The sequence below is a fragment of the Mustelus asterias genome, chromosome 24, assembly GCF_964213995.1.
Source record: "Mustelus asterias chromosome 24, sMusAst1.hap1.1, whole genome shotgun sequence".
Taxonomy (NCBI): Eukaryota; Metazoa; Chordata; class Chondrichthyes; order Carcharhiniformes; family Triakidae; genus Mustelus; species Mustelus asterias.
Window position 1 is genome coordinate 4486953 of NC_135824.1, and position 24687 is coordinate 4511639.

The following is a 24687-nucleotide window of genomic DNA, read 5'->3' on the forward strand; positions in this document are numbered from 1 at the left end:
CATTGTGGCACGGTGGTTAGCACTGCTGCCTCACGGTTCAATTCCAACCTTGGGTGACTAACTGTGTGGAGTTTGCACATTCTCCCCGTGTCTGCGTGGGTTTCCTCCAGGTGCTCTGGTTTCCTCCCACAGTCCAAAGATGTGCGGGTTAGGGGGATTGGCCATGCCAAATTAACCCTCATGTCAGGGGGATTAGAGGGGTAAATATGTGGGGTTACAGGAATAGGGCCCAGGTGGGAATGTGGTCGATGCAGATTCAATGGGCTGAATGGCCTCCTTCTGCATTGTAGGGATTCTATAATTTTTATTGCTATCTCTCTAGAAATGAACCCCAGTGCTTGGTTTGCATTTTAAAGGACTTAGTCATGTTTATTTAGTGATTTGTTTATCTATCCCCCAGGTCCCTAAACTCTGCTTCCCCATTGAGTCTTTTATATAGCAAGCAATTTGGAAATCTTATCTATATCTTCTTGGATGACTTTTGTTGGCTGCACTGCAGCATCGCATGGATGATCCACTGTCCCAAATCTATATCAGTTGTTTCCTCAGTCCCTCCTGTCTCAGCTGCCAGAAGTTAATAAAAGGCAATTCTGACAAATGCCTTCGCATTAAGCGATTGAAGTAAACTTTGTTAGTGTTATCGGCCTTGACCTTCAGAAGACATCTGACAAGCTCTCATACAAAAGACATCAGCAAAGGTGAAGGTTCATGAATCATTGATGAAATGGCAAATTGGATAGAGAATTGGTTTGACAATAAGCAGCAGAGCACAATCGTTACAGGGACCGTTTAAGCTGAGCTGCAGCGACTGATAGAATCCCACAGGAATGGGTCACATGGCCATTGCTGCCTATAATATTTATTAATGAGTCAGGGTCTCAGCGGAGGGTGTGTAAATTTGTGTGGGAATTAAGATATACCAGGGAGAGGGATTTAGTTGAAATGGTGTATGGCATTCAGCGTGGATTAATGAAATGTACAGAAACATACAAGAAATATCAGTCATCAGTGAGGTGTGTAACAATGAGGCACTGGAGAAGAAGAAAGAGTTGGAGTAATGAGAAGCATCCCTTATCATTGTTCCTACACAAAGAACACATTGAAATTCAGATGGGATGGTCCTAAGGCTCAGAATATTGTGCAATGGAGAGAAGAAGAGAATCTAATCACCTCCCATTGACATTCAGTAGCATTGTCACAGCTGAATCTCCCACCATCAACATCCGCAGAGTTACCATTCACCAGAAACTGAATCAGCCACATAAATACTGCGGCTACAACAGCAGTTAAGAGGCTGTGAATTCTATGTCGAGTTACTCACCTCTTTCCATCATTTGATGTGATTTATTATTGTCACATGTATTGGGATACAGAGAAAAGTATTTTGTTTTCTGCGTGCTACACAGACAAAGGGCGGCACGGTAGCACAGTGGTTAGCACTGCTGCTTCACAGCTCCAGGGTCCCGGGTTCGATTCTCGGCTCGGGTCACTGTCTGTGTGGAGTTTGCACATTCTCCTCGTGTCTGCGTGGGTTTACTCCAGGTGCTCCGGTTTCCTCCCACAGTCCAAAGATGTGCGGGTTAGGTTGATTGGCCAGGTTAAAAATTGCCCCTTAGAGTCCTGGGATGCGTAGGTTAGAGGGATTAGTGGGTAAATATGTGGGGGTAGGGCCTGGGTGGGATTGTGGTCGGTGCAGACTCGATGGCCGAATGGCCTCCTTCTGCACTGTAGGGTTTCTATGAAAGCATACCGTTCATTGAGTCCATAGGGGAGGAGGAAAGGAGAGGCTGCAGAATATAATCTTATAGTTGCAGATGGGGGAAGAGACACATCAGCTTAATAGGTCCATTCAAAGGTCTGATGGCAGCTGGAAAGAAGCTGTTCTTGAGTCGATTGGTACATGACCTCAGATTTTTGTATCTTTTTACCAACAGAAGAAGGTGGAAGAGAGAATGTCCGGAGTGTGTGGGATCCTTGATTATGCTGGCTGCTTTTCCGAAGCAGCGGGAAGTGTAGACGGAGTCAATGGATGGGAGGCTGGTTTGTGTGATGGATTGGGCTATGTTCACAACCCTTCGTAGTTTCTTGCAGCCTTGGACAGAGCAGGAGCCATACCAAGCTGTGATACAACCAGAAAGGATGGAGTTTAATCCGGATAAATGCGAAGTGATGCATTTTGGAAGAAATAATGTAGGGAGGAGTTATACAATAAATGGCAGAGTCAACAGGAGTATAGAAACACAGAGGGACCTAGGTGTGCAAGTCCACAAATCCTTGAAGGTGGCAACACAGGTGGAGAAGGTGGTGAAGAAGGCATATGGTATGCTTGCCTTTATAGGACGGGGTATAGAGTATAAAAGCTGGAGTCTGATGATGCAGCTGTATAGAACGCTGGTTAGGCCACATTTGGAGTACTGCGTCCAGTTCTGGTCGCCGCACTACCAGAAGGACGTGGAGGCGTTAGAGAGAGTGCAGAGAAGGTTTACCAGGATGTTGCCTGGTATGGAGGGTCTTAGCTATGAGGAGAGATTGGGTAGACTGGGGTTGTTCTCCCTGGAAAGACGGAGAATGAGGAGAGATCTAATAGAGGTGTACAAGATTATGAAGGGTATAGATAGGGTGAACAGTGGGAATCTTTTTCCCAGGTCGGAGGTGACGATCACGAGGGGTCACGGGCTCAAGGTGAGAGGGGCGAAGTATAACTCAGATATCAGAGGGACGTTTTTTACACAGAGGGTGGTGGGGGCCTGGAATGCGCTGCCAAGTAGGGTGGTGGAGGCAGGCACGCTGACATCGTTTAAGACTTACCTGGATAGTCACATGAGCAGCCTGGGAATGGAGGGATACAAACGATTGGTCTAGTTGGACCAAGGAGCGGCACAGGCTTGGAGGGCCGAAGGGCCTGTTTCCTGTGCTGTACTGTTCTTTGTTCTTTGTTCTCTGGTGCATCTGTAAAAGTTGGTGATTTGGAAGGCACAAGTCAGGAGTGTGATGGAAGACTCCCACTTGCCTGGATGAGTGCAGCTCGGACAACACTCAAAAAGCTCGACACCACCCAGGACAAAATCACCCACTTGATTGTCATCTCATCCACAACTTTAAACATTCACTCCTTCCAACACTGGTGAATGGTGGCAGCGGTATCTCCAATCAAGATGCACTGTAACAATTTACCAAGACTTCTCTTAGAACCCCCAAACACACACCCTCTCCAGAAGGACAAGGGCAGCAGATGCATGGGAACACCACCTCCAAGCACATGCCTTGGAATTATATCGCCGTTCCTTCATTGTCACTAGGTCAAAATCCTGGAACTGCCTCCTCACAGCACTCTAGGTCTGCCTATACTACATGGACTGCAGCTAAAGGGCAGCACTGTTGCTATCAGAAACCTCATATACAATACCCATAGATGGGAGCATTGATTTTCTTGTAGGTGAGAGAACATAACCTTTGGAAAAGCAAAGGGATTTATGTGTCTATATACACCAATAATTAAAAGTTAGTGCATAGGCACAAAGAGGAGTGAAAGGGGCTAAAGGATTGTTTACCCTTAGCTCAAGGACACCAGAGTACAATGTGAGGAAATTATTTTTCATTGTACAAAGCCTTCGTTAGATCTTGTCTAAAGCACTGTCTTCAATTCTGGTCACTACACCTCTGGATGGAGAACAATGCAGATTCATGAGAATAATGACATGACTTAAAGGTTAACTCACAAGGACAAGTTGCATAAACCTGTCTTGTATTCCTTTGATTTTAGGAGGATGAAAGGTGATTTAACTGACGTGTTTAAAATGATTAATGAATTTTATGGAGTCAATACAGCTGAACTATTTTCTTTGATGGGGGAATTCAGAATGGGGGTGGGGGAACAGGGAGATGATCTTAAAATTCAAGCAAGGTCATTGAGGAGTAAATTAGGAAGCTTTTCATAGAATCATAGAATCCCTACAGTGCAGAAGGAGGCCATTCGGTCCATCGAGTCTGCACTGACAACAATCCTTTTGCCACTCAGAGTGTAGAAACTCCCCAAATTGCTGTGCACTCCGGCATTGCTAGATTTTAGTTTGGCTAAGGAACAAGTCAAATCAATGGTATTGTGGCACAGGTCGGCCATGATCTAGTAGATTGATGAAACAAGTTTGGGGGCTGAATGGCCTCTTCTGGTTCTATATGTTTGTATTTCTATGATGTAACTTTTCTACGCAGCCTACGCTTTGATGATGAACACCTAGGTGGTCACAGGAACAAATGTTTGGGTATCTCTGGTTTAGTGTGTGAAGGCCTGCTCAGTGTATGACTAACCTCTAAAGATCAGTATGTCTCAGGAGCGGCAACACTGTTTGTGAATATGTCGGCCATTCAAAATTAAAATCGCGTTGGAACATGACTCGAATCCCGGCAAAGATTCCATCCCCAGCATTTTGTTTCATCTCATTTCCATTAAATCTGTTTACCAAAACTCCTGATAATAGGTGGCAGATTCCTTGATTCTGAAGATGTGAAATTGATCTGAAATTGTCAAGTGGCCAATGACTACCAAACGCTGAATATTTACCCTTCCATAGTTGGTAACACAATTTGTCAGAACAGTCCGTCTTCAGTTGCTTATGGTTGGATGTTTTTAAGTCTTTGGAAATATATAGTTTGATATTACCACATGCAACACAAATCAATTTCCAATATCACTGGACTGATTGCATGTGTCTGAAGTGAGTCGGTAAGTGTTCATTGTGACCTGATTGTAGGATTATATCTCAAAATGTAGCGGTTTCTAGATCAGAGGTTTGACTACCTATAAAAGTGCCTGTTTACTGTCTATGATTCCAGGAAAGAATGTCCCGAGGCATGGTACACCGGCGAGACCATGCAGACGCTACCACAACAGATGAACCGGGCATCGCGTGACAATCGCCAGGCAGAGTGTTCCCTTCCAGTCGGGGAACACTTCAGCAGTCAAGGGCATTCAGCCTCCGATCTTCAGGTAAGTGTTCTCCAAGGCGGCCTTCAAGACACATGACAACGCTGAGGAGAAACTGATAGCCAAGTTCGCACACATGAGAACGGCCTCAACCGGGATCTTAGGTTCATGTCACACTATCTGTAACCCCCACCATTTGGTCTGGGCTTGCAAAATCCTACGAACTATCCTGGCTTGAGACAATTCACACCTCTTTAACCTGTGATATCCCTCTCTCCACTCGCATTGTCTGTACAAGTAAAGACTTGATTACCTGAAAAGACTCGCATTCCAACCATTCTTCATATTCCAACCATTACTTTGCAGTTGTGTCTTTGTCTATATACGCTGTGTTTGTGAACTCAACTCTCCAATCAGCTGAAGAAGGAGCAGCGCTCTGAAAGCTCGTGATTCCAAATTAAACTGTTGGATTTTAACCTGATGTTGTGAGATTTTTTTACTGTGCCCACCCCAGTCCAATGCCGGCATCTCCACATCATGATTCCATTTGACTTGGGAAGTTTACAGAGAATTTAATATCCCAACTGATCTCATAATTGGGCCATGTTTTAACCTGTGTTGAATGCTCCCTCCACCCACATTGTCTGTACCTTTAAGACCTGGCTGGCTGTAGAGATTTGCATTCTAATTAGTATTCTGTAACTTGATTTCTGTGTCTGTGCACTGTTTGAGAGCAGATGTCCACTCCATCTGACGAAGGAGCAGTGCTCCGAAAGCTTATGGTATTTGCTACCAAATAAACCTCTTGGACTTTAACCTGGTGTTGTGAGACTTCTTACCATGTTTTAACAACATGAATGGTCTACTTGGTGCATTTAACAACCTCAGGATGTCCCAAAGAGCTTCTCTCAACCAATGAAGAGCTTTTTTTGAAATGTAATTACTTTTGTAATGCAGAGAATGTAACAGTTAATTTGCACACTCAGCAAGTTCTCAAAACCAGCAAATGGCCAAAAAACATGTTGGTTAAGGCTAAATACAGGTCACCAGGGGAAATGTCTTGTTTTCATTTTGAAATAATGCCACAGAATCTTTTACATCTGCCTGAAAATACAAATGCTCCCTCAGTAAAACATTTCACCCAAAAGGTGAGCACCTGAACCACAATACTCCCAGAGTGCTACACTGAACCGTTGATAAGGTATGGACTTAAGTCTCAGGAGTGAGACTTGAACCCATGACTTTACACACTCAGAGGTAACAATACCACACATTTGGTATCTCTTCTTGTCCTTTTGGCTAAGATCAAGCATTGGATCGAGCCCAAGTTGGGATGGCAATGCCTTATCTTGCCAGCTTGGGTCTTGTGGCCGCGATTCTTCCATCCCGCTGCGCTAATCTTTACATTTTTAAAATTTTTTAATTTTGGTCGGCATTGTGGGGTTGGGGTGGGGGAGGGGGTTGGTGCTACAGGAGTGGCGTAACTGTTGGGGGGGGGGGGAGGGCAGGAGCTGGAGATCGGGACGGGTCGGGAGGGGGGTTCGGGGCTGGTCCAGGAATGTTTGGTGGATCAGCGATCGGGCTGTCGAGGGGTTCGGAGAGCCGGCAATGTGGGAGTCACGGGGCTGGCCAGCGATCGAGCTGGCCAGCAATCGGGAGGTCGGCAGTGTGGGGCTATTGCGCATGCGCTGATCTCTGCTATCAGCACATGCGCAGTGGCCTGCTCAGCGCTGTGCTGCCGGCCTCTCCAGCGGGAATAGGCCCTGCCCACAGCTTTATAATGATATACATGCTCGTAACCTCTGCAGTGCACAGAGTGTGGGAGATTCTTCTCTGAACTCCCACTAAAAATACTAATGTGAATTACTCCAGTTTTCACGCAAATTTGACACTGAGAATTTTTTTGGCAGAACTCCAGCCTGTTTGTCTCTCGTGTGGGGACGATGAATTGGATTCAATTGGAATTTGAATTTGGTTTTTGGAGCAAGCAAACAATGGATTTGGGTTTGCCCGCTCCACTCTGAGCATTGGCTTTGTAACTTTAAGGATGGAGTAAAAAATGAAAATTAAAACAAAAAATGCAGACTCTTACTAATCTGCGTTATTGTCCAATAACTTCTGCCTTTAGCAAGCTTTGAGAACTCTGCAGATGTGACATATCTGGGTAATCAGCAACAAATTATCAATACAATCAACATTAAAGGATTTGATTAAGTTTAAAGTTTATTTATTAGCGTGACAAGTAGGCTTACATCAACACTGCAATGAAGTTACTGTGAAAATCCCCCAGTCGTCACGCTCCGGCGCCTGTTCGGGTACACTGAAGGGGAATTTAGCACGGCCAATGCACCTAACCAGCACGTCTTTTGGACTGTGGGAGGAAACGGGAGCACCCGAAGGAAACCCATACAGACACGGGGGCAATGTGCAGACTCCACACATACAGTGACCCAAGCTGGGAATCGAACCCGGGTCCCCGGCGCTGTGAGGCAGCAGTGCTAATCACTGTGTACATTTCAGAACATTTTCGGCAAAATAATGCCTTAAGTCAAAGATAAATGTCAGTGCTTGGAAAATGGGATGAGACACTTTTTCTCTTGTCTGTTCTCCTCAACGTATTGAGAAGGGAGGAACAAGTTCAGCTCTGTTTCTGTCCCTACAGCCTGACTGTGCAGAAGTTCATCATTGTGCCTTCTGGTAAATAAAGACAGGCATCAGTTGTGTGATGATGAGGAGGGTCTGGATTCAGCTGAGCACTGAATTATTCCGAGGAATGTCCAACTCTTTTCATCCCTGTTAATGCTGAGAGCACTGATGCATGCCGAGTTTGTGAAACGCGTGAAAGGAAATACAAGCCAGATCACGTTGCTTTCTCTTCACAATGCTACTTACTGATTCATATTCTTGCGCAAGAACACAAGACTTAGGTGCAGGAGGAGGCCACTCTGCCCTTCATTCCTGTTCCATTATTCAATAAGATCATGACTGCTCTGATGGTCATCTCAACACTCCTTTCATGTCTGCCTCCATAACCCTCGACCTGCTGATTGATCTAAAACCTGCCTAACTCTGCTTGGACCCAGCCTCCACTGCTCTCTGGGGAAGAGAACTCCACAGGCTAACCACCCTCTGAGAGGAAAACATTCTCCTCATCTCCATCTCAATGGGAGACCTCTCATTTTTAAACTGTGTCCCCTAGTTATAGATTCTCCCACATGGGGAAACATCCTCCCGGTATCCACCCTGTCAAATCCCCTCTGAATTTTATATGATTCAATAAGATCGCCTGTTATTCTTCTAAACTCCCACATGTACCAGTCCAACTGGTTTAGCCTTTCCTCATTAGATAAACCCTTCATCCCAGGAATCAGGTGCGTGAAACCAAAAGAGAAAACGCTGGAAAATCTCAGCAGGTCTGGCAGCATCTGTAAGGAGAGAAAAGAGCTGACGTTTCGAGTCCAGACGACCCTTTGTCAAAGCTCTTTGACAAACCCAGCTTTGACAAGCAGGATTAGGCTATTGAGTTGGACAATCAGCCATGATCTTGATGAATGGCAGAGCAGGCTTGAAGGGCCGAATGGCCTCCTCCTGCTCCTATCTTCTATGTTTCTATGTATGTTTCTATGTGATACATTATCCGTTTAATGGTCTGCTCTCTTGCTTGTCCCTTAGTTTGTTTAGTTTAATTGGTTACACTAAAAGGAGTATAAATGGGGAAGCAGTGAGAGGCTGTTCTTCTGCTGAGCTGGTCTGGCTTGCTTAAGGTAAAAGACAAGCTTCAGACTTATTCCTTCGCCATAAACAATTATTGGGATTAATGTGGGTGACCGCTTTGCCGAATATCTTTGCTCAAACTGCAAGCTTGAGTCGACCTTCCTGTTGCCATTTCAACCCATCAGAAGCTGGTAAACCTGTAGAATTCTCTACCACAGAAGGCCATGGATGTCAAGTCACTGAATATATTTCAGAAGGAAATAGGTTTCGAGACACTGAAGATGTCTTTAGTGGAGCGCGTGCGAGTATGGTATTGAGATAAGGGATCCGCTATGGTTGTATGCAATGGTGGAGCACGCTGGAAGGGCCAAATGGCCTACTCCTGCTCCTATTCTCTATGTAGAAATGCTTCTTCAATTAAAGAGTAACGAGTATTCCTGGATCAGTAACTTAAACTTTATCTAGGCCTAAGGCAAATTCATAATGTAACTAAAACAGTATTGCAAGATAGCTTAACTTCATCACCATGGGTTTGTGTTAAACCCAGTAACAGTTTTAACAACACCAGGTTAAAGTCCAACAGGTTTATTTCGTGGCAAATACCATTAGCTTTCGGAGCGCTGCTCCTTCGTCAGATGGAGTGGAAAGTGTTAAACCGACAGGCCGCTCTTTATCTGTGGAAGAAACAGCAGAGTGTGTGACCCAATTTGCCAGTTGTAAGAAGCTGTGTGTGACAATAACATTCCACAGTGAGTCACACACGCAGTTTATTGCTAAAGGAATGAACAATCCGACAGGAGGAACTTCACCAAAATATCCCACAGGCTTCAACATTTTAAATCAATGGATCCCAAACTCTTTCATTCAGGGACCACTTCAGCGGGGCAAAAGACCCCGTGGACCACCTGCCGGTTCAGCCCCACGATCAGATCAGCCACGATGATATTGAATAATGGTGCTGGGCTAAATGGTCGACTCATGCTCCTATTTTCTCTGTTTCTATCATCTTGCTCTCATTCCCACGTGTCCGTCCTTGCTGCAATGTTGAAGTGAAGGCCAATGGAAACTGGAGGAGCAATGCCTCATCTTCCGATTAGGCCGGTTTAAGCCTTCTAGGCTTAACATTGAGTTCAACAACTTCAGATCATCAACTCTCTCCTCTATCTTGACCCCCTTTTTTAATTCCACCTCTTTGTCCCAGTGCCCTCCCACTCCCACCTCAAAGGGCCATCTGCCACTTGTGCTGACCTTGTGCTGACCCTTGTGCTGGCCCTGGTTCTGCTATTAACACATTCTGTCAGCTTACTTTATGACACCATTTGCACCTTCTTTAGTCTTTAACACTGCCATTAACATTCCCTTTGTCCTGTGCCCATGACATCTTGGTTGAATCTCTCCTCGCTCCCACCTATCATTGGCCTTTTATGTTGCTCCATCTTCGCCACCCCTTCTTAAACTCTATAAACCCCAACACATTTCTGCCTCTCTTTAACTCTGATGACGAATCAGAGAAACATTGGCTGGAATTTTACCGCCTTGCCCGCCCAAGAATCAGGGCAGGTGAGGCTCGCAGAACGGAATTCTCCGTTGGTTTCGGTTGGGATTTTAGATCATAAGACCATAAGACAGAGGAGCGGAATTAGGCCACTCGGCCCATCGAGTCTGCTCCGCCATTCAATCATGGCTGATATTTTTCTCATCCCCATTCTCCTGCCTTTTCCCCATAACCCCTGATCCCCTTATTAATCAAGAACCAATCTATCTCTGTCTTAAAGACACTCAATGATCTGGCCTTCTGCAGCGAAGAGTTTCACAGATTCACCACTCTCTGGCTGAAGAAATTCCTCCTCATCTCTGTTTTAAAGGATCGTCCCTTTAGCCTGAGGTTGTGCCCTCTGGTTCTAGTTTTTCCTACTAATGGAAACATCCTCTCCCCGTCCACTCTATCCAGGCCTCGCAGTATCCTGTAAGTTTCAATAAGATCCCCCCTCATCCTTCTAAACTCCAATGAGTACAGACCCAGAGTCCTCAACTGTTCCTCATACGACAATCTCTTCATTCCAGGGATCAGGTGAGGTCATAAAATCCCGGCCATTGACTCTGTTTCTCTCTCCACAGACGCTGCCAGACCTGCTGAGTTAACCAGCATTCTCTGTTTATATTTTAGATTTCCGGCGTCCACAGTATTTTGCTTTTATTAAAAACCTATCAAGCATTGACCAACTGAATATGTGTCTGTTTATGGCTGAGGTTAGATTGAGCCAAGGAGATTGGAAGTGCCTCAATCCAGGTTTCTGAGTAAGTGGTGACTGAATACATCAAATTCAGGAGCTTGCGGCATTTTCACTGGTGTTAATATTCAACATTTGTATTAAAATAGAAGACCAGCAGATACAATCTGTAAAGAGACAATAATCATCACTGTTGGCTTCTTCTGTGACCATGTAGGTCCAGTGCTGGTTTGAGTATGCTTGTATTCAGGATGTTTGTACATGTTAGAAATCCTCTTCCACAATGACCTCTTTCACCCTGAAAGAAAACAGGATGATAGTGGCCTTGGCAACATTGGCACCGTACCATTACCAATTCACATCCCTCCTGGTGTTATACTGGAGCCCAGTTTTCTAACAGACGGGATGGGTTGTCTGCACATGCAGGCTGGTAGTGGCCCTGTGTGAGATCTGAAGTGCCGCAATTGTGATCCAGTTAAGTTTGGCACTGAAAAAAAGCATGTTTTGTTTGCAGGATGACATGACCAACAGAAGCTCATGTTCCTCAGCCTTGTTTATACTGCGGGAGATAACTCCTATTTATTGTGTCGTCTAACAGTCAAGTTATCAAGCAAATCAGAACTTGGCAAAGCACAAAAATGGTTTTACTATTTCACAATATTTCAAACCTTTACAATGTTCTCTTGGAATCATAGAACCATAGAATCCCTGCAGTGCAGAAGGAGGCCATTCAGCCCATCGAGCCTGCACCGCCAACAATCCCACCCAGGCCCTATCTCCGTAACTCCATGTATTTACCTTGCTAATCCCCCTGGCACTAAGGGGCAACTTAGCATATCAATCAACCTAACTCACACCTCTTTGGACTGTGGAAGGAAACTGGAGCACCCGGAGGAAACCCACGCTGTTATGAGGAGGACGTACAAACTCCATACAGACAGTGACCCAAGGTTGGAATTGAACCCGGGTCCCTGGTGCTATGAGGCAGCAGTGCTAACCACTGTGCCACCGTGCCGTCCGTCAAAATGATCAGAAGGTGCACAAGTTGAAGCGTTTTGACAATTTTCTTTACTAATATTTTGATATTTTATATTAATATTCTTTTTCTTAAAGTGACAAAGCCAATGCTCAGATTGGACCAGGCAAAGCCCTTAATCCATCTCCTTGCCTGCTCCAAAAACCAATTCAAATTCAAATTGAACCCAGTTTGTGGTCCCCGCAAGAGAGACAAACAAGATGCAAGCTGACAAGATAAAGCATTGCACCCCATCTTAGTGCTGAGGATCGGATTTCTTCTTTAAGAGTATAGTGTGCAGTTTTGGTCTCCTTTTCTGAGGAAGGATGTTCTTGCTCTCAAGGGAGTGCAGCGAAGGTTTACCAGGCTGATTCCGGGGATGGCGGGACTGATGTATGAGAAGAGATTGACTAGGTTAGGATTGTTTTCACTGGAGTTCAGACGAATGAGGGGTGGATCTCATAGTGTCTTATAAAATTCTAACAGGACTCGACAGGATAGATGCAGGGAGGATGTTCCCAATGGTGGGGGAGTCCAGAACCAGGGGTCACAGTCTGAGGATTCGGGGTAGACCATTTAGGACAGAGGTGAGGAGACATTTCTTCACCCAAAGAGTGGTGAGCCTGTGGAATTCATTACCACAGGAACTGGTTGATGCCAAAACATTGAATGCATTCATGAGGCGGCTGGATATAGCACTTGGGGCAAATGGGATCAAAGGTTATGGGGAAAAAGCAGGATTAGGCTATTGAGTTGAATGATCAGCCATGATGGTAATGAATGGCGGAGCAGGTTCGAAGGGCCAAATGGTCTCCTCCTGCTCCTATCCTCTATGTTTCTATGTTTCTATTCCCATCCTATTCATGTATTTGTCCAGACGCCCCTTAAAAGTCACCATCGTATCTGCTTCCACTTCCTCCCCCGGCAGCGAGTTCCAGGCACCCATGACCCTCTGTGTAAAAAACCTTGCCTTGTAAGATCTTTTCCCAAAGGTGGGGGAGTCTAAAACTAGAGGGCATAAATTTAAGGTGAGAGGGGAGAGATGCAAAAGGGTCCAGAGGGGAAATTTTTTCACACAGAGAGGGTGGTGAGTGTCTGGAACAAGCTGCCAGAGGTAGCAGTGGAGGCGGGTGCAATTTTGTCTTTTAAAAAGCGTTTAGACAGTTACATGGGTAAGATGGGTATAGAGGGATATGGGCCAAATGCGGGCAATTGGGACTAGCTTAGGGGTTTAAAAAGGGCGGCATGGACAAGTTGGGCCGAAGGGCCTGTTTCCATGCTGTAAACCTCTATCACTCTATCACATCTCCATTAAACCTTGCCCTTCGCACCTTAAACCTATGCCCCCTAGTAATTGACTCTTCCACCCTGGGAAAAAGCTTCTGGCTATCCTTGTGCAATTGAAGAATATAACGGTACGGTACTTCAGAATGACTTGGCGCCTTCAGGAATTTGTTGGAAAAATGTTGGTGCGGAACAAAAATCTAATTTCTATTTTGTTCATTCAGGTTTCATGTTTCCTATTAATTAAGAAATATTTCTTCAATTTCTTTTTTCAAAAAACATACCCATTAAGATGGATTCTTTTTTCAAGCCCATTTTCACTTTGTGCCATCAGTCCTCCTCATATTTCCCATATTAATCCATTGTTGTAGCTTCTCCATCCCACACATTCTTCTCATTGCTTGCTGTGTAGTTACATTCCCTGCATAACATCTGAAACAAAAGAGCAGGTGTACCATCAATGTGTGTCTTATACAGTGCTTTGACTGTAGGAAAACATTCCAAGTGTTACAAATTCCAGCTAATGTTGATCAGAGACAAGTCAGACAAATACATGAAACTTGGGTTTAATACTTCTTAATTTTGTCTTTTCTCATAAACTGTGTAGATCAATTAGTATAGAATAGAATAGAATCCCTACAGTACAGAAGGAGGCCATTCAGCCCATCTCAAGTAAAGTAAAGGTTATTTATTAGTCACAAGTAAGGCTTATATTAACACTGCAATGAAGTTACTGTGAAATTCCCCTAGTCGCTACAGTCCGGCGACTGTTTGGGTCAATGTACCTAACCTACACATCTTTCAGAATGTGGGAGGAAACCGGAGCAGCTGGAGGAAACCCACGCAGACACAAGGAGAACATGCCAACTCCACACAGACAGTGAACCAAGCCGGGAATCAAACCCAGGTCCCGAGCGCTGTGAAGCAGCAGTGCTAACCACTGTGCTACCATGCCATGCATCTAGTCTGTACCGAGCACAATCCCACCCAGGCCCTATCCCCGTAAGCCCATGCATTTACCCTAGCTAGTCCATCTGATTCTAAGGGGCAATTTAGCATGGCCAATCAACCTAAGCCGCACATCTTTTGGACTGTGGGAGGAAACTGGAGCACTCGGAGGAAACCCACGCAGACACGGGGAGAATGTGCAAACTCCACACAGACAGTGACCCGAGGCTGGAATTGAACCCGGGTCCCTGGCGCTGTGAGGCAGCAGTGCTCACCACTGTGCCACCATGTCGCCCAACATGTACTGAACACATTCACAAGTGTCTGTCAATGTGCTAAAGAATAAAATGTTTATTAAGGAAGAGAAAATGAAGAACATTGCACCAGACAATATAGTTATAAAGATTTCAACACAAACACCAGCAAATGATTCAAACTCACTATTACTTCGCAGACAAATACATCCAGGAGGTCACAGAGAGAAGCTTCGAGAGGACAGACAAACTTGTACATTTCGATCAGGATCGGGCAAACCAGGAAGCAAGAGCAATGGGATTTGCGCAGATCTCTGGTTCTCCAAAGGGGCAAAGTGCCATCGACTGCACTCACATGGCATTTAGATCTCCAGGACATCAAGTAGTCAACCATGTGAACCTCAAGGGCTTTCACTCCCTGACTGTTCACCTGGTCTATGTCCACACTAAATGCATCCTCTGGGTGTGTGCACAATTAGAAGTTTAACAACACCAGGTTAAAGTCCAACAGGTTTATTTGGTAGCAAAAACCACACAAGCTTTCGGAGCCTTAAGCCCCTTCTTCGGGTGAGTGGGAATTCTGTTCACAAACAGGGCATATCCAGTCCAACGCCGGCATGTATGCACAATTCCCAGGGAGTGAGTGCACGATTCCTACCTTCTCAGCTGCTCTCAAATCCCTGACATGTTTCAGGGTCAATGGAGGATACAGGACTGGGTCCTCGAGGCCAAGAGCTACCTACTGAGGAAGTGGCTGATGATGCTTGTGCAGAAGCCACAGAATACAGCGGAGAGAAGATACAACAAGGCTCAAGTTGCAACTTGCACTTTGCTGGAGCAAACCAGAGAAGAGAGGTTCTGGTGCCTGGACCAGACTGGTGTACGGAGCACACAGGGAGAATGACTGGAATCTGTGAAAGCAACCCGGTACATTCTGCGAGGCATTCTAATTCCCATCGAGTATGGATATGACTGATGTGTTCAGTCACTGTGATGAAACACCTTCAACGTGTTGGGAATGTTGTACACAGCACAACACAGCGAGGAAGGCCTGGTCTGAGCACCCTGCCTTTCTCTTGTGCAGGAAGCAGGTTTTCACTTCAGGCTGACAGGAACACAGCTCATCATAACAAGAAGCCATAGAAAAGATGAAATTAGTGGGAGTTTATTTACAGAAGTGAACGTTTTATATATAAGTAATTAACATTTGTGCCCATTTGGGGAGAGACTGAGTAGACTGGGACTATACCCATTGGAATTCAGAAGAATGAGGGGAGATCTTATAGAAACATATAAAATTATAAAGGGAATAGGATCGTGCTCCAAAGGGGCACGATCCTGCTCCCATGCCCACATGTCTGTCCTTGGCCCTGCTGCAATGTTCCAGTGAAGCTCAACGCAAACTGGAGGAACAGCATCTCATCATCCGGCTCGGCACTTTACAGCCTTCCCGCCTCAACATCGAATTCAACAACTTCAGATGATTAGCTCCACCCCCTTTGTTTTCATTTTATATAATTTTTACTGATCTCTACCTTTTATTTCTTTATTGTCTTTCTTTATTTTTCCCCCCACTCTTTCCCCCTATTTTATCTCCCCTTTCCTCACCTTTTCTCCCCCTTTGCTTCCCCTTTCCCCCTTTCCCTCCATTTTCCCTCTCTCCCACCCATCTCCCCCTCTCCCCCCACATGTCCATTAGTCATAGTTTACCCTCTGATTTCAGCTTCTCTGCCGTTTGGCCATCCACACCTTCTATTCTCTCTATGGGCTGCCATTAGCAGCCTTTCCCCTTGTTTTTGTGGCTATGACTCATCTTTCATTTCCTCACCCTGCAGTATAGATATCTCCCACTTTCTATGCAATTTAGCTCTGACAGAGGGACATCTGGACTCGAAACATCAGTTCTTTTCTCTCATAGAAATCATAGAAATCATAGAAACCCTACAGTGCAGAAGGAGGCCATTCGGCCCATCGTGTCTGCACCGACCACAATCCCACCCAGGCCCTACCCCTTCACATGAGTTGTATAACCTCCTTCCCCCACAGTGATTTAATAAAGAGATGTTTTTCTGGGTCCAGACCTGTCTTTTGTTTCATGGCCTGTAATGTCCCAGCCATTAGCCTCTGAAAGAATCATTATCAATATTGACGATCCTGTTTCGGGTAGATATTGTCTTAGTGGAGGAGTAAGCATATAAAGATGCAAATGATATCCATTTCCGTTCAATAGTTCCTTTGTGAAATAGACCTCACAGTCCAGGCAGATAGATCGGCTGGACATGGCATCAGAGGATGAGTTTAGAAATGGTATAATCTGGATAGTCACATGATCTCCTTACAGATGCTGCCAGACCTGCTGAGATTTTCCAGCAATTTCTCTTTTGGTTTCAGATTCCAGCATCCTAGGTAATTTGCTTTTATCCGGATTTAGGACTGAGTTGAGGAGGAATTTCTTTACCCAAAGGGTTGTGAATCTGTGGAATTCCCTGCCCAGTGAAGCAGTTGAGGCTACCTCATTGAACGTTTTTAAGGCAAAGATAGATAAATTTTTGAACAGTAAAGGAATTAAAGGTTGTGGTGAGCGGGCGGGTAAGTGGAGCTGAGTCCACAAAAAGATCAGCCATGATCTTATTGAATGGCAGAGCAGGCTCGAGGGGCTGGATGGCCGACTCCTGCTCCTAGTTCTTATGTTCTTGTGATGTGCAACTACAACTTCTTAACCTTCCTTACCCTGCTGCTACATCTTAATGCATCCTCAACATCGCAGAAGAGGTGAAACCAGCCTGCTGACTGTTACACCCTGTTGTCTGTGATGACTTTGGTGGAGTCCTCTGGAAAGCCGAGGCCTGGGGGACATGGCCTGCTTTTGGGATCCATCCTCCTCCACCCTGTAGGGTCACCTGGATGGATGGGCGCGTGGTGGGCACCAGCTAACCCTCCTTCCTGTGGGTACCGAGGGCCCTGGTTCCTGCCTGAGGTAGAGGGGGGCAGCTGGAATGAGCTTTACAAACCCCGCCTTCTTCTGGTATCGGCACTGATGGATATCAGCAAGTGCCTCCACCATGGAATGCATGGCCTGCAGCAATATCCCTTCAGTTTGCATTCTCAGGCACCTCTGCACAAGTGTCTCTCTGGCTAGGATTCAGCTGCTTCTCGTTTTTCATATCTTAGGATGTTGTTTCAGGTTCATTGTTTAAAAATGCCAACTTTCTTATTTCTGCTGATAGACCATGAGACCATTAGACATGGGAGCAGAATTAGGCCATTCGGCCCATCGAGTCTGCTCCACCATTCAATCATGGCTGATATTTTTCTCATCCCCATTCTCCTGCCTTTTCCACGCAACCTCTGATTCCCTTATTAATCAAGAACCTATCTATCTCTGTCTCAATGACCTGGCCTCCACAGCCTTCTGCGGCAAAGAGTTCCACAGATTCACCACTCTCTGGCTGAAGAAATTCCTCCTCATCTCTGTTTTGAAGGATCGTCCCTTTAGCCTGAGGTTGTGCCCTCTGGTTCTAGTTTTTCCTACTGGTGGAAACATCCTCTCCACGTCCACTCTATCCAGGCCTCGCAGTATCCTGTAAGTTTCAATAAGATTCCCCCTCATCCTTCTAAACTCCAACGAGTACAGACCCAGAGTCCTCATACGACAAGTTCTTCATTCCAGGGAACATGATAACCATGTTGAGTTTTGGGTTCTTTCGATATCTCAATGATGAACTCTTGAGATTTGTAGATTTAAACATGAATTATTCATTGTTTATCCTTTAACTATTTATAGGTGCCAGGCTCCTGGCATGTATGGAGCTGTTTCTTTATGCAGTGAGGCTTCTTTCTGAGTCTATTACCAAGTGACTCTATACATCATATTGTGGGTGTCCAGTCCCACATTAACCTTTGCTCCGCCAAGTACCTTTACATTACAATGGTTTGCAGGCACATCAAGCAACAAGAACAGGTGACCAAAGATTTAGTCAAAGGGCTTTGTTTTCTGGAGCATCTTGAAGGAGGACAGAGAAAGGCAGAGAGTATCAGGGAGGGACTTCCAAAGTTTATCAGGCCCCTTGTCTTGAATTTCCATAAATTTCTGGTAATAAATATGATGCGCTACTCAAACACGAGGCCTGAAGCTCAGTAAATGAAAGGCTTTTATTTACTGTAATGAAGCTGCCAGAACTTATATACACTATCCCAGACTGAAGGGGTCCCAGCCAGAGCAGGGACTCTTATACCTCTCCCAGGAGGCGGAGCCCGACTGGGATGTGCCACAACACTACAGTACAAAGGTGTAACAACCCCACCCTAACCCCAACAGCAACAAGTAGCACAACCCAACAGTAACATATGTACATCCTTGTAGTACTGGCCAGCCCCTGGCTCAGTACTATCCAGTGGGAACCAACGATGGTTCACCACAAAATATTATCCCGGTTGTGCAACTATCGAGAGAATCATAAAACTTTAAGCATTGATATTACTGTACTCGTGATTCAGTCAGCAAATAAATCACAAAAACCCATAAAGGAATGTATTATTTTGTGTTAAGTGGCCATGACACAACAGTCAGAAGTGAACCAGGGAACACAGGACACAAGCCTGAACTTGCCACATTTGGGAATTTCTCCAACAGTGGAACATTAGTCAGTGCATGCACTTTAGACATGACAAAGGAATTATGACATACTGCCCGAGATTAAAATGTCTGTTCCCAAAAATTTAAAAGTTGCTCTCTGTAGTTGAAATAAGGAAAAATGCTCAATGTAGGAATTGGAATTTTAGCGTTTAAAACCTTCTCATTAAAAATAACTCAGGGCCAAATTTTTAATTTCTAACACTAGGGTTTTCATTTGTCCTTGACCTACAAGTAATATTTATGAATCAAGTAGAATTTATGAAGCAAGATTTTACATGTAACTAATGACAAGCAGTGAAGACATACAGAAGTTTCTCATCTCACAAGGTCCTAGGAATTACTGGTGTCGTCAACTCTTGTCAATGGGCGGGATTTTACAGCTTCGCTCAGGTGAGACTGGAAATTCCTGCCCCAGGTCAAAGGAGATTTCCGTTGTCGGACCCTTGCCCGCTCCGATTCCGTGGCGGACAAGGTGGTAGAGTTTCAGCCAATGTCTCTCTTCTTTGTCTCAGAAATGATGTTGAGCTGTGTCCGAAAGAGTCATATCCCAGGAGCCACGGTATCGCCGTGCCAACAAGGTATACCATTCCTCAACCTTCCTCTCAGTCTCCCATTCCTCCTTCCTTTTTTGGAGGTGGTCGAAATTCACGCTGCCTATTGGCTGTAGGATGCACATCATCTTGTGTCACCTCACCTTTTCAATCCCTGTTTTCTGGGTTGTAAACTGAGACACAACTCTATCAGTTACTTCCTCGGATTCCAGAAGCTTACATTCTATCTCAGACAAATGCACATTTCCTTCCAGATACAGAGAAGCCATAAATAAAGTCACATCCTCTTCTCAACATATTTTAACCCAAGATCCACACTAAAGTTATTAAAATCAACAGTTGAGACCACTTCCTATCATAATATCAGAGAATAAAGATTTCCTCCGGCACAGATCAAGTAAAGCACAACTAAAGCTGCCTCACAGCGCCAGGGACCCATTTTGAGTCCAGCCTTGGGTCATGGTCTGTGTAGAGTTTGCCCGTTCTCCCTGTATCTGTGTGGGCTTCCTGCGGATGCTCCAGTTTCCTCCCACAGTCCAAAGATGTGTTGGTTAGGTTGACTGACCATGCTAAATTGCCCCTTAGTGTCCCAAGATGTGTAGGTTCGATGAATTAGCGGGGTAAATACATGGGGTTATGGGGATAAGGCCTTGGTGGGATTATTTTCAGTGCAGACTTGATGGGCCGAATGGCCTCCATCTGTACTGTATGGATTCTATGATTCTATTCTAAAGCAATGCATGAGTTGTGTAAACATAGTGTCAAGTTAAGTTCAGGTTGCTTTAGCCATTCCTTTAAACTGGTTTCAAAATACCCCTAATAATATTGTGGTTATTAAGACAGTTTGCAGCTGCTTCAACTCATGACACAAAGGAGCTTAGTCATAAAACAACAAAATAATTTTGTTTCTTCACAAACAAGTGCTTTTCTATCTTGACTGTTAATTGTCCAACAGAAGTTTACTGTAACTTTCTGTAGTAAGTTCTCGGAGGCAGAAGTCCCTTCACCAAAATCCCTTGATTTACAAGTCTGACAACAGCACACAGAGTGCTTTCCGTTAGCAGCCTACACTAGGAGTGCCAGAGGAACTGACACTCTTGGTTAAATACAGAGCAACAGGCTCCCTGATTGGTCCATCAATTAGGCCCTTAGTCAGGGAATTATATTCTAACAGGCCAACCTCAATTGCCTGATTAAAGTCATTACACTTTTTAAAAGTGGTTAAGGAATAAAATCCATACATATTACAGATTCTAAAAATTAGCAGAGTTATCAAACTTTTACATCAATGCCTGACACTAGCCGGCAGTATTACTTGCCAATTTAAGAAAGGAATAATGAACACTTGATAATCTCAGCAGATAGCAATGTTCTTTGTAACTGGGAGCTGAGTTCAGAATATCTTAACATAGTTTCAGGAGGTCATAGAAATCATAGAAACCCTACAGTGCAGAAGGAGGCCATTCGGCCCATCGAGTCCGCACCGACCACAATCCCACCCAGGCCCTACCCCCACATATTTTACCCACTAATCCCTCTAACCTACGCATCCCAGGACTCTAAGGGGCAATTTGTTTAACCTGGCCAATCAACCTAATCCGCACATCTTTGGAGGTATGCTTTTGCGAGTTCTAAACATATATTGTATCCCTCATGGGATTGCTCTTGAGTAGCCCAGGTCACAGCATGATACCAGGGATAAATTATGATCAAAAATGACCTAACCCTGGCCTGTATTCACTTGTGTTTAGAAACTGAGATATGATCTGATCAAGATGAAACTACTTCCTCTGGTGGGGAATCAAGAGCAAGAGGATATAATCTTAAAATCGGAGTTACATGAAGAGAGATTGAGCAGGCGTCGGTATTTGGGGAAGGAAATCTGCCATCCTTACCCAGTCTGGCCTACATATAACTCCAGAGCCACAACAATGTGGTTGACTCTCAACTGCCCTCCGAAATGACCTAGCAAGCCACTCAGTTGTTCAAGGAGACAGCTCACTACCACCTTTTCAAGGGCAACTAGGGATGGGCAATAAATGCTGGCCAGCCAGCGACACCCATGTCCTACGAATGAGTAAAAAATATTTGGCCCTTTGAGCCTAGTCCACCATTCATTATGATCATGGCTGATCATCCAACTCAGTATCTTGCTTCCACTTTCCCCCACATTCTTTGATCCCTTTAGCCTTAAGATCGATATTTAACATCTTCTTGAAAACATAAAATGTTTTGGCTCTCACTTCTTTCTGTGGAAGTGAATTCCACAGGTTCACCACTCTCTGGGTGAAGAAATTTATCTCAGTCCTAATTGATTTACCCCTTATCCTTAGATGGTGACCCCTGGTTCTGGACAACCCCCACTATTGGGAACATCCTTCCTGCATCTACCTGTCTATTCCTGTTAGAATTCTACAAGTTTCATGAGATCACTCTCATTCTTTTACACTCCAGCAAATATAATCCTGACCAACTCAATCTCTCCCAATATGTCAGTCCTGCTAACCCAGGAATCAGTTTGGTAAACCTTTGTTGCATTCCCTCCATCGCAAGAATAACCTTCATCAGATAAGAGGCCAAAACTACACACACGTTTCCAGGTAAGGTCTCGCCAAGGCTCTGTAAACCTGCAGCAAGACATGAATTAGAGCAGTGGTTCCCAAAGGGTGCGGCGCGCCACACTGGTGCAGCGAGAGAGGATGGCAAGTGTGGCGGGAAGATTCAAGGACAATCAAAGAAACATTTAAGCATTGTTTTATACTTTCTGGATGTCTCATGATCATACTATAAAGTAGTTGTGTTCTATGTTATGAATCAAGCACTGCTAGGAGTTGTTTTTTTTGTTTTTGAATGTATTTCTTATCAATAAAGAATTTGGTGTGGCGCGAGCAAATTTTTATTCCGAAAGTGCGGCCCAGTGAAAAAAGTTTGGGAACCACTGAATTAGAGGGTAGCTAATAAATAATTGTTGCAGTTCACCCATCTGTTCTTTGAATGTTTGCCACTGCCATCCACTGTTATCCCTTTAAGTAACATTCCCCAATCCATCACAGCCAACTCGCGCCTGGTATCATCATAGTTTATTTAAATTCAGGACCCTAGTCTCAGAATCAACTACATCACTCTCCAACCTGATGAAGAATCCTATCATGTTATGGTCACTCATCTCCAAGAGGTCTTGCACAACTAGATTGCCAATTATTCCTTTTTCAAAACACAATACCCAGTCAAGGATGGCCTGTTCTCTAGTTGGTTCCTCAACGTATTGGTCTAGAAAACTTTCCTGTACACACTCCAGGAATTCCTCCTCTACGGTATTGCTAATGATTTGATTTGCCTAATCTATATGCAGATTAAAGTCACCCATAATTACAAATGTTCCTTTATTGCATTTGTCTCTAATCTCTTGCTTAATGCCATCCCCAAGATCACCATTACAGTTTGGGGGCCTATGTACAACCCTCACTAATGTTTTTTGTCCCTTAGTATTTCTCAGCTCTATCTATACAAATTCCACATTGTCGGAGCTAATATCCATCTTCACTATTGCATTACTTTCCTCTGTAACCAGCAATGCGACTCCACCACCTTTTCCTTTTTGTCTGTCCTTTCTAAATAGTGAATACCCCTGGATGTTCAGTTCACATCAATAGTCACCCTGCAGCCATGTCTCCATCTTTCCATCTATTTCATACTCATTTACATCTATTTGGCACAAAACCTTTAGGCTTGTCTTTTTAACATTCCTTGTCCCATTCTCACTATTTTCACTGTGGCCCTGTTTGATTCTGGCCCTTGATTTCTCCACCTATCACTTTTCTTATTCCCCTTTCTGTCTTTTCTTCTTGTCCGTGTTACCCTCTCCTCTGACTCCTTTCATAGGTTCTCAATCCCCTGCCATTTTAGTTTAAACTTTCCTCAAACACTCTTTCAAATATTCCCCCAAGGACAACAGTCCTGGGTTTGCCCAGGTGCCACCCATCCAGTTTGTACTGGTCCCACCTCCCCCAGAACTGGCCCCAGTGTCCCAGGATTCTGAAACCCTCCCCCACACAGCACCTCTTCAGTCACGTTTTAATCTAATATATCCTGCCATTTCTGCTCTGACCAGCACGTGGTACCAGTAGTAACCCTGGGATCACTACCTTTGATGTCCTACTTTTCAACTTACTTCTAACTTTCTACATTCTGTTTTTAGGACCTCATACCCTTTTTCTTTCTATCTATGTCATTTGTACCGATGTGTACCACAGCCACTGGCTGTTCCCCCTCTTCCTTCAAGATTAAAAGTAAAAGTTTATTTATTAGTCACAAGTAAGGCTTACATTAACATTGCAATGAAGTTACTGTGAAATTCCCCTAGTCGCCACATTCCGGTGCCTGTTTGGGTCAATGCACCTAACCAACTCGTCTTTCAGACTGTGGGAGGAAACCGGAGCACCCGGAGGAAACCCATGCTGACACGGGGAGAATGTGCAAACTCCACACAGACAGTGACCCAAGCTGGGAATCGAACCCGGGTCCCTGGTGCTGTGAGGCAGCAGTGTTAACCACCGTGCTGCATCCTGTAGCTGCTCTGAGACATCCTTGATCCTAGCGTCAGGGAGGCAACATATCATCCCGGAGTCTCATTTGTGGCCAAGAGACACCAATCTATTCCCCTTACAATTGAATTCCCCACAACTATTGCATTTCCACAATTTTTACTCCTCCCCTGTGGAACAGAGCCAAGTGTGACGCAATGAATTAGACTATTGCTGCTTTCCTCTGAGAGGCCTTTTCCCCCAACAGTATCCAAATGTATATCTGTTTTGCAGGGAAATGGCCACAGGAGATCCTGCACTGCCTGCTTAGTCCTCTTGCTCTGCCTGGTGGTCACCGATTTCCTTCCTGCCTGTGGAGTCTTAGCTTGTGGTGTGACCACCTCTCCATGTGTGCTATCTGTGACACTCTCTGCTCTGTGGATGCTCCACAGTACCCCTAACTGCTACTCTAGCTCCAAAATCTGGTTTTCCAAGAGCTGCAGCTGAGCGCACATGCTGACCCTGGGCACTGGAAATGGTCTGGGCTTCCCACATAGAGCAGGAGGAGCACACCATGTATTTGAGCTCTTCTGCCAGGACTTGCCCT

The 24687-nt window shown here is 44.8% G+C and overlaps 2 protein-coding genes across 3 annotated transcripts in view; both read left to right on the forward strand.

Moving 5' to 3' along the window:
* Positions 1-4987, forward strand: part of morf4l1 (mortality factor 4 like 1) — a 102646-nt gene extending 97659 nt beyond the window's left edge. The window contains exon 13 of the mRNA XM_078241211.1: positions 4834-4987. The gene's annotated coding sequence lies outside the window, so the exon portion shown is untranslated. The remainder of the gene's footprint in view (positions 1-4833) is intronic.
* The window catches only part of LOC144511170 (uveal autoantigen with coiled-coil domains and ankyrin repeats protein-like), a 207827-nt gene continuing 188012 nt past the window's right edge, over positions 4873-24687 (forward strand). For both annotated transcript variants that reach the window (XM_078241200.1, XM_078241201.1), the window contains exon 1: positions 4873-4987. In XM_078241200.1, coding sequence (XP_078097326.1) covers positions 4892-4987 — 96 coding nt within the window. In that variant the 5' untranslated portion in view covers positions 4873-4891. The remainder of the gene's footprint in view (positions 4988-24687) is intronic.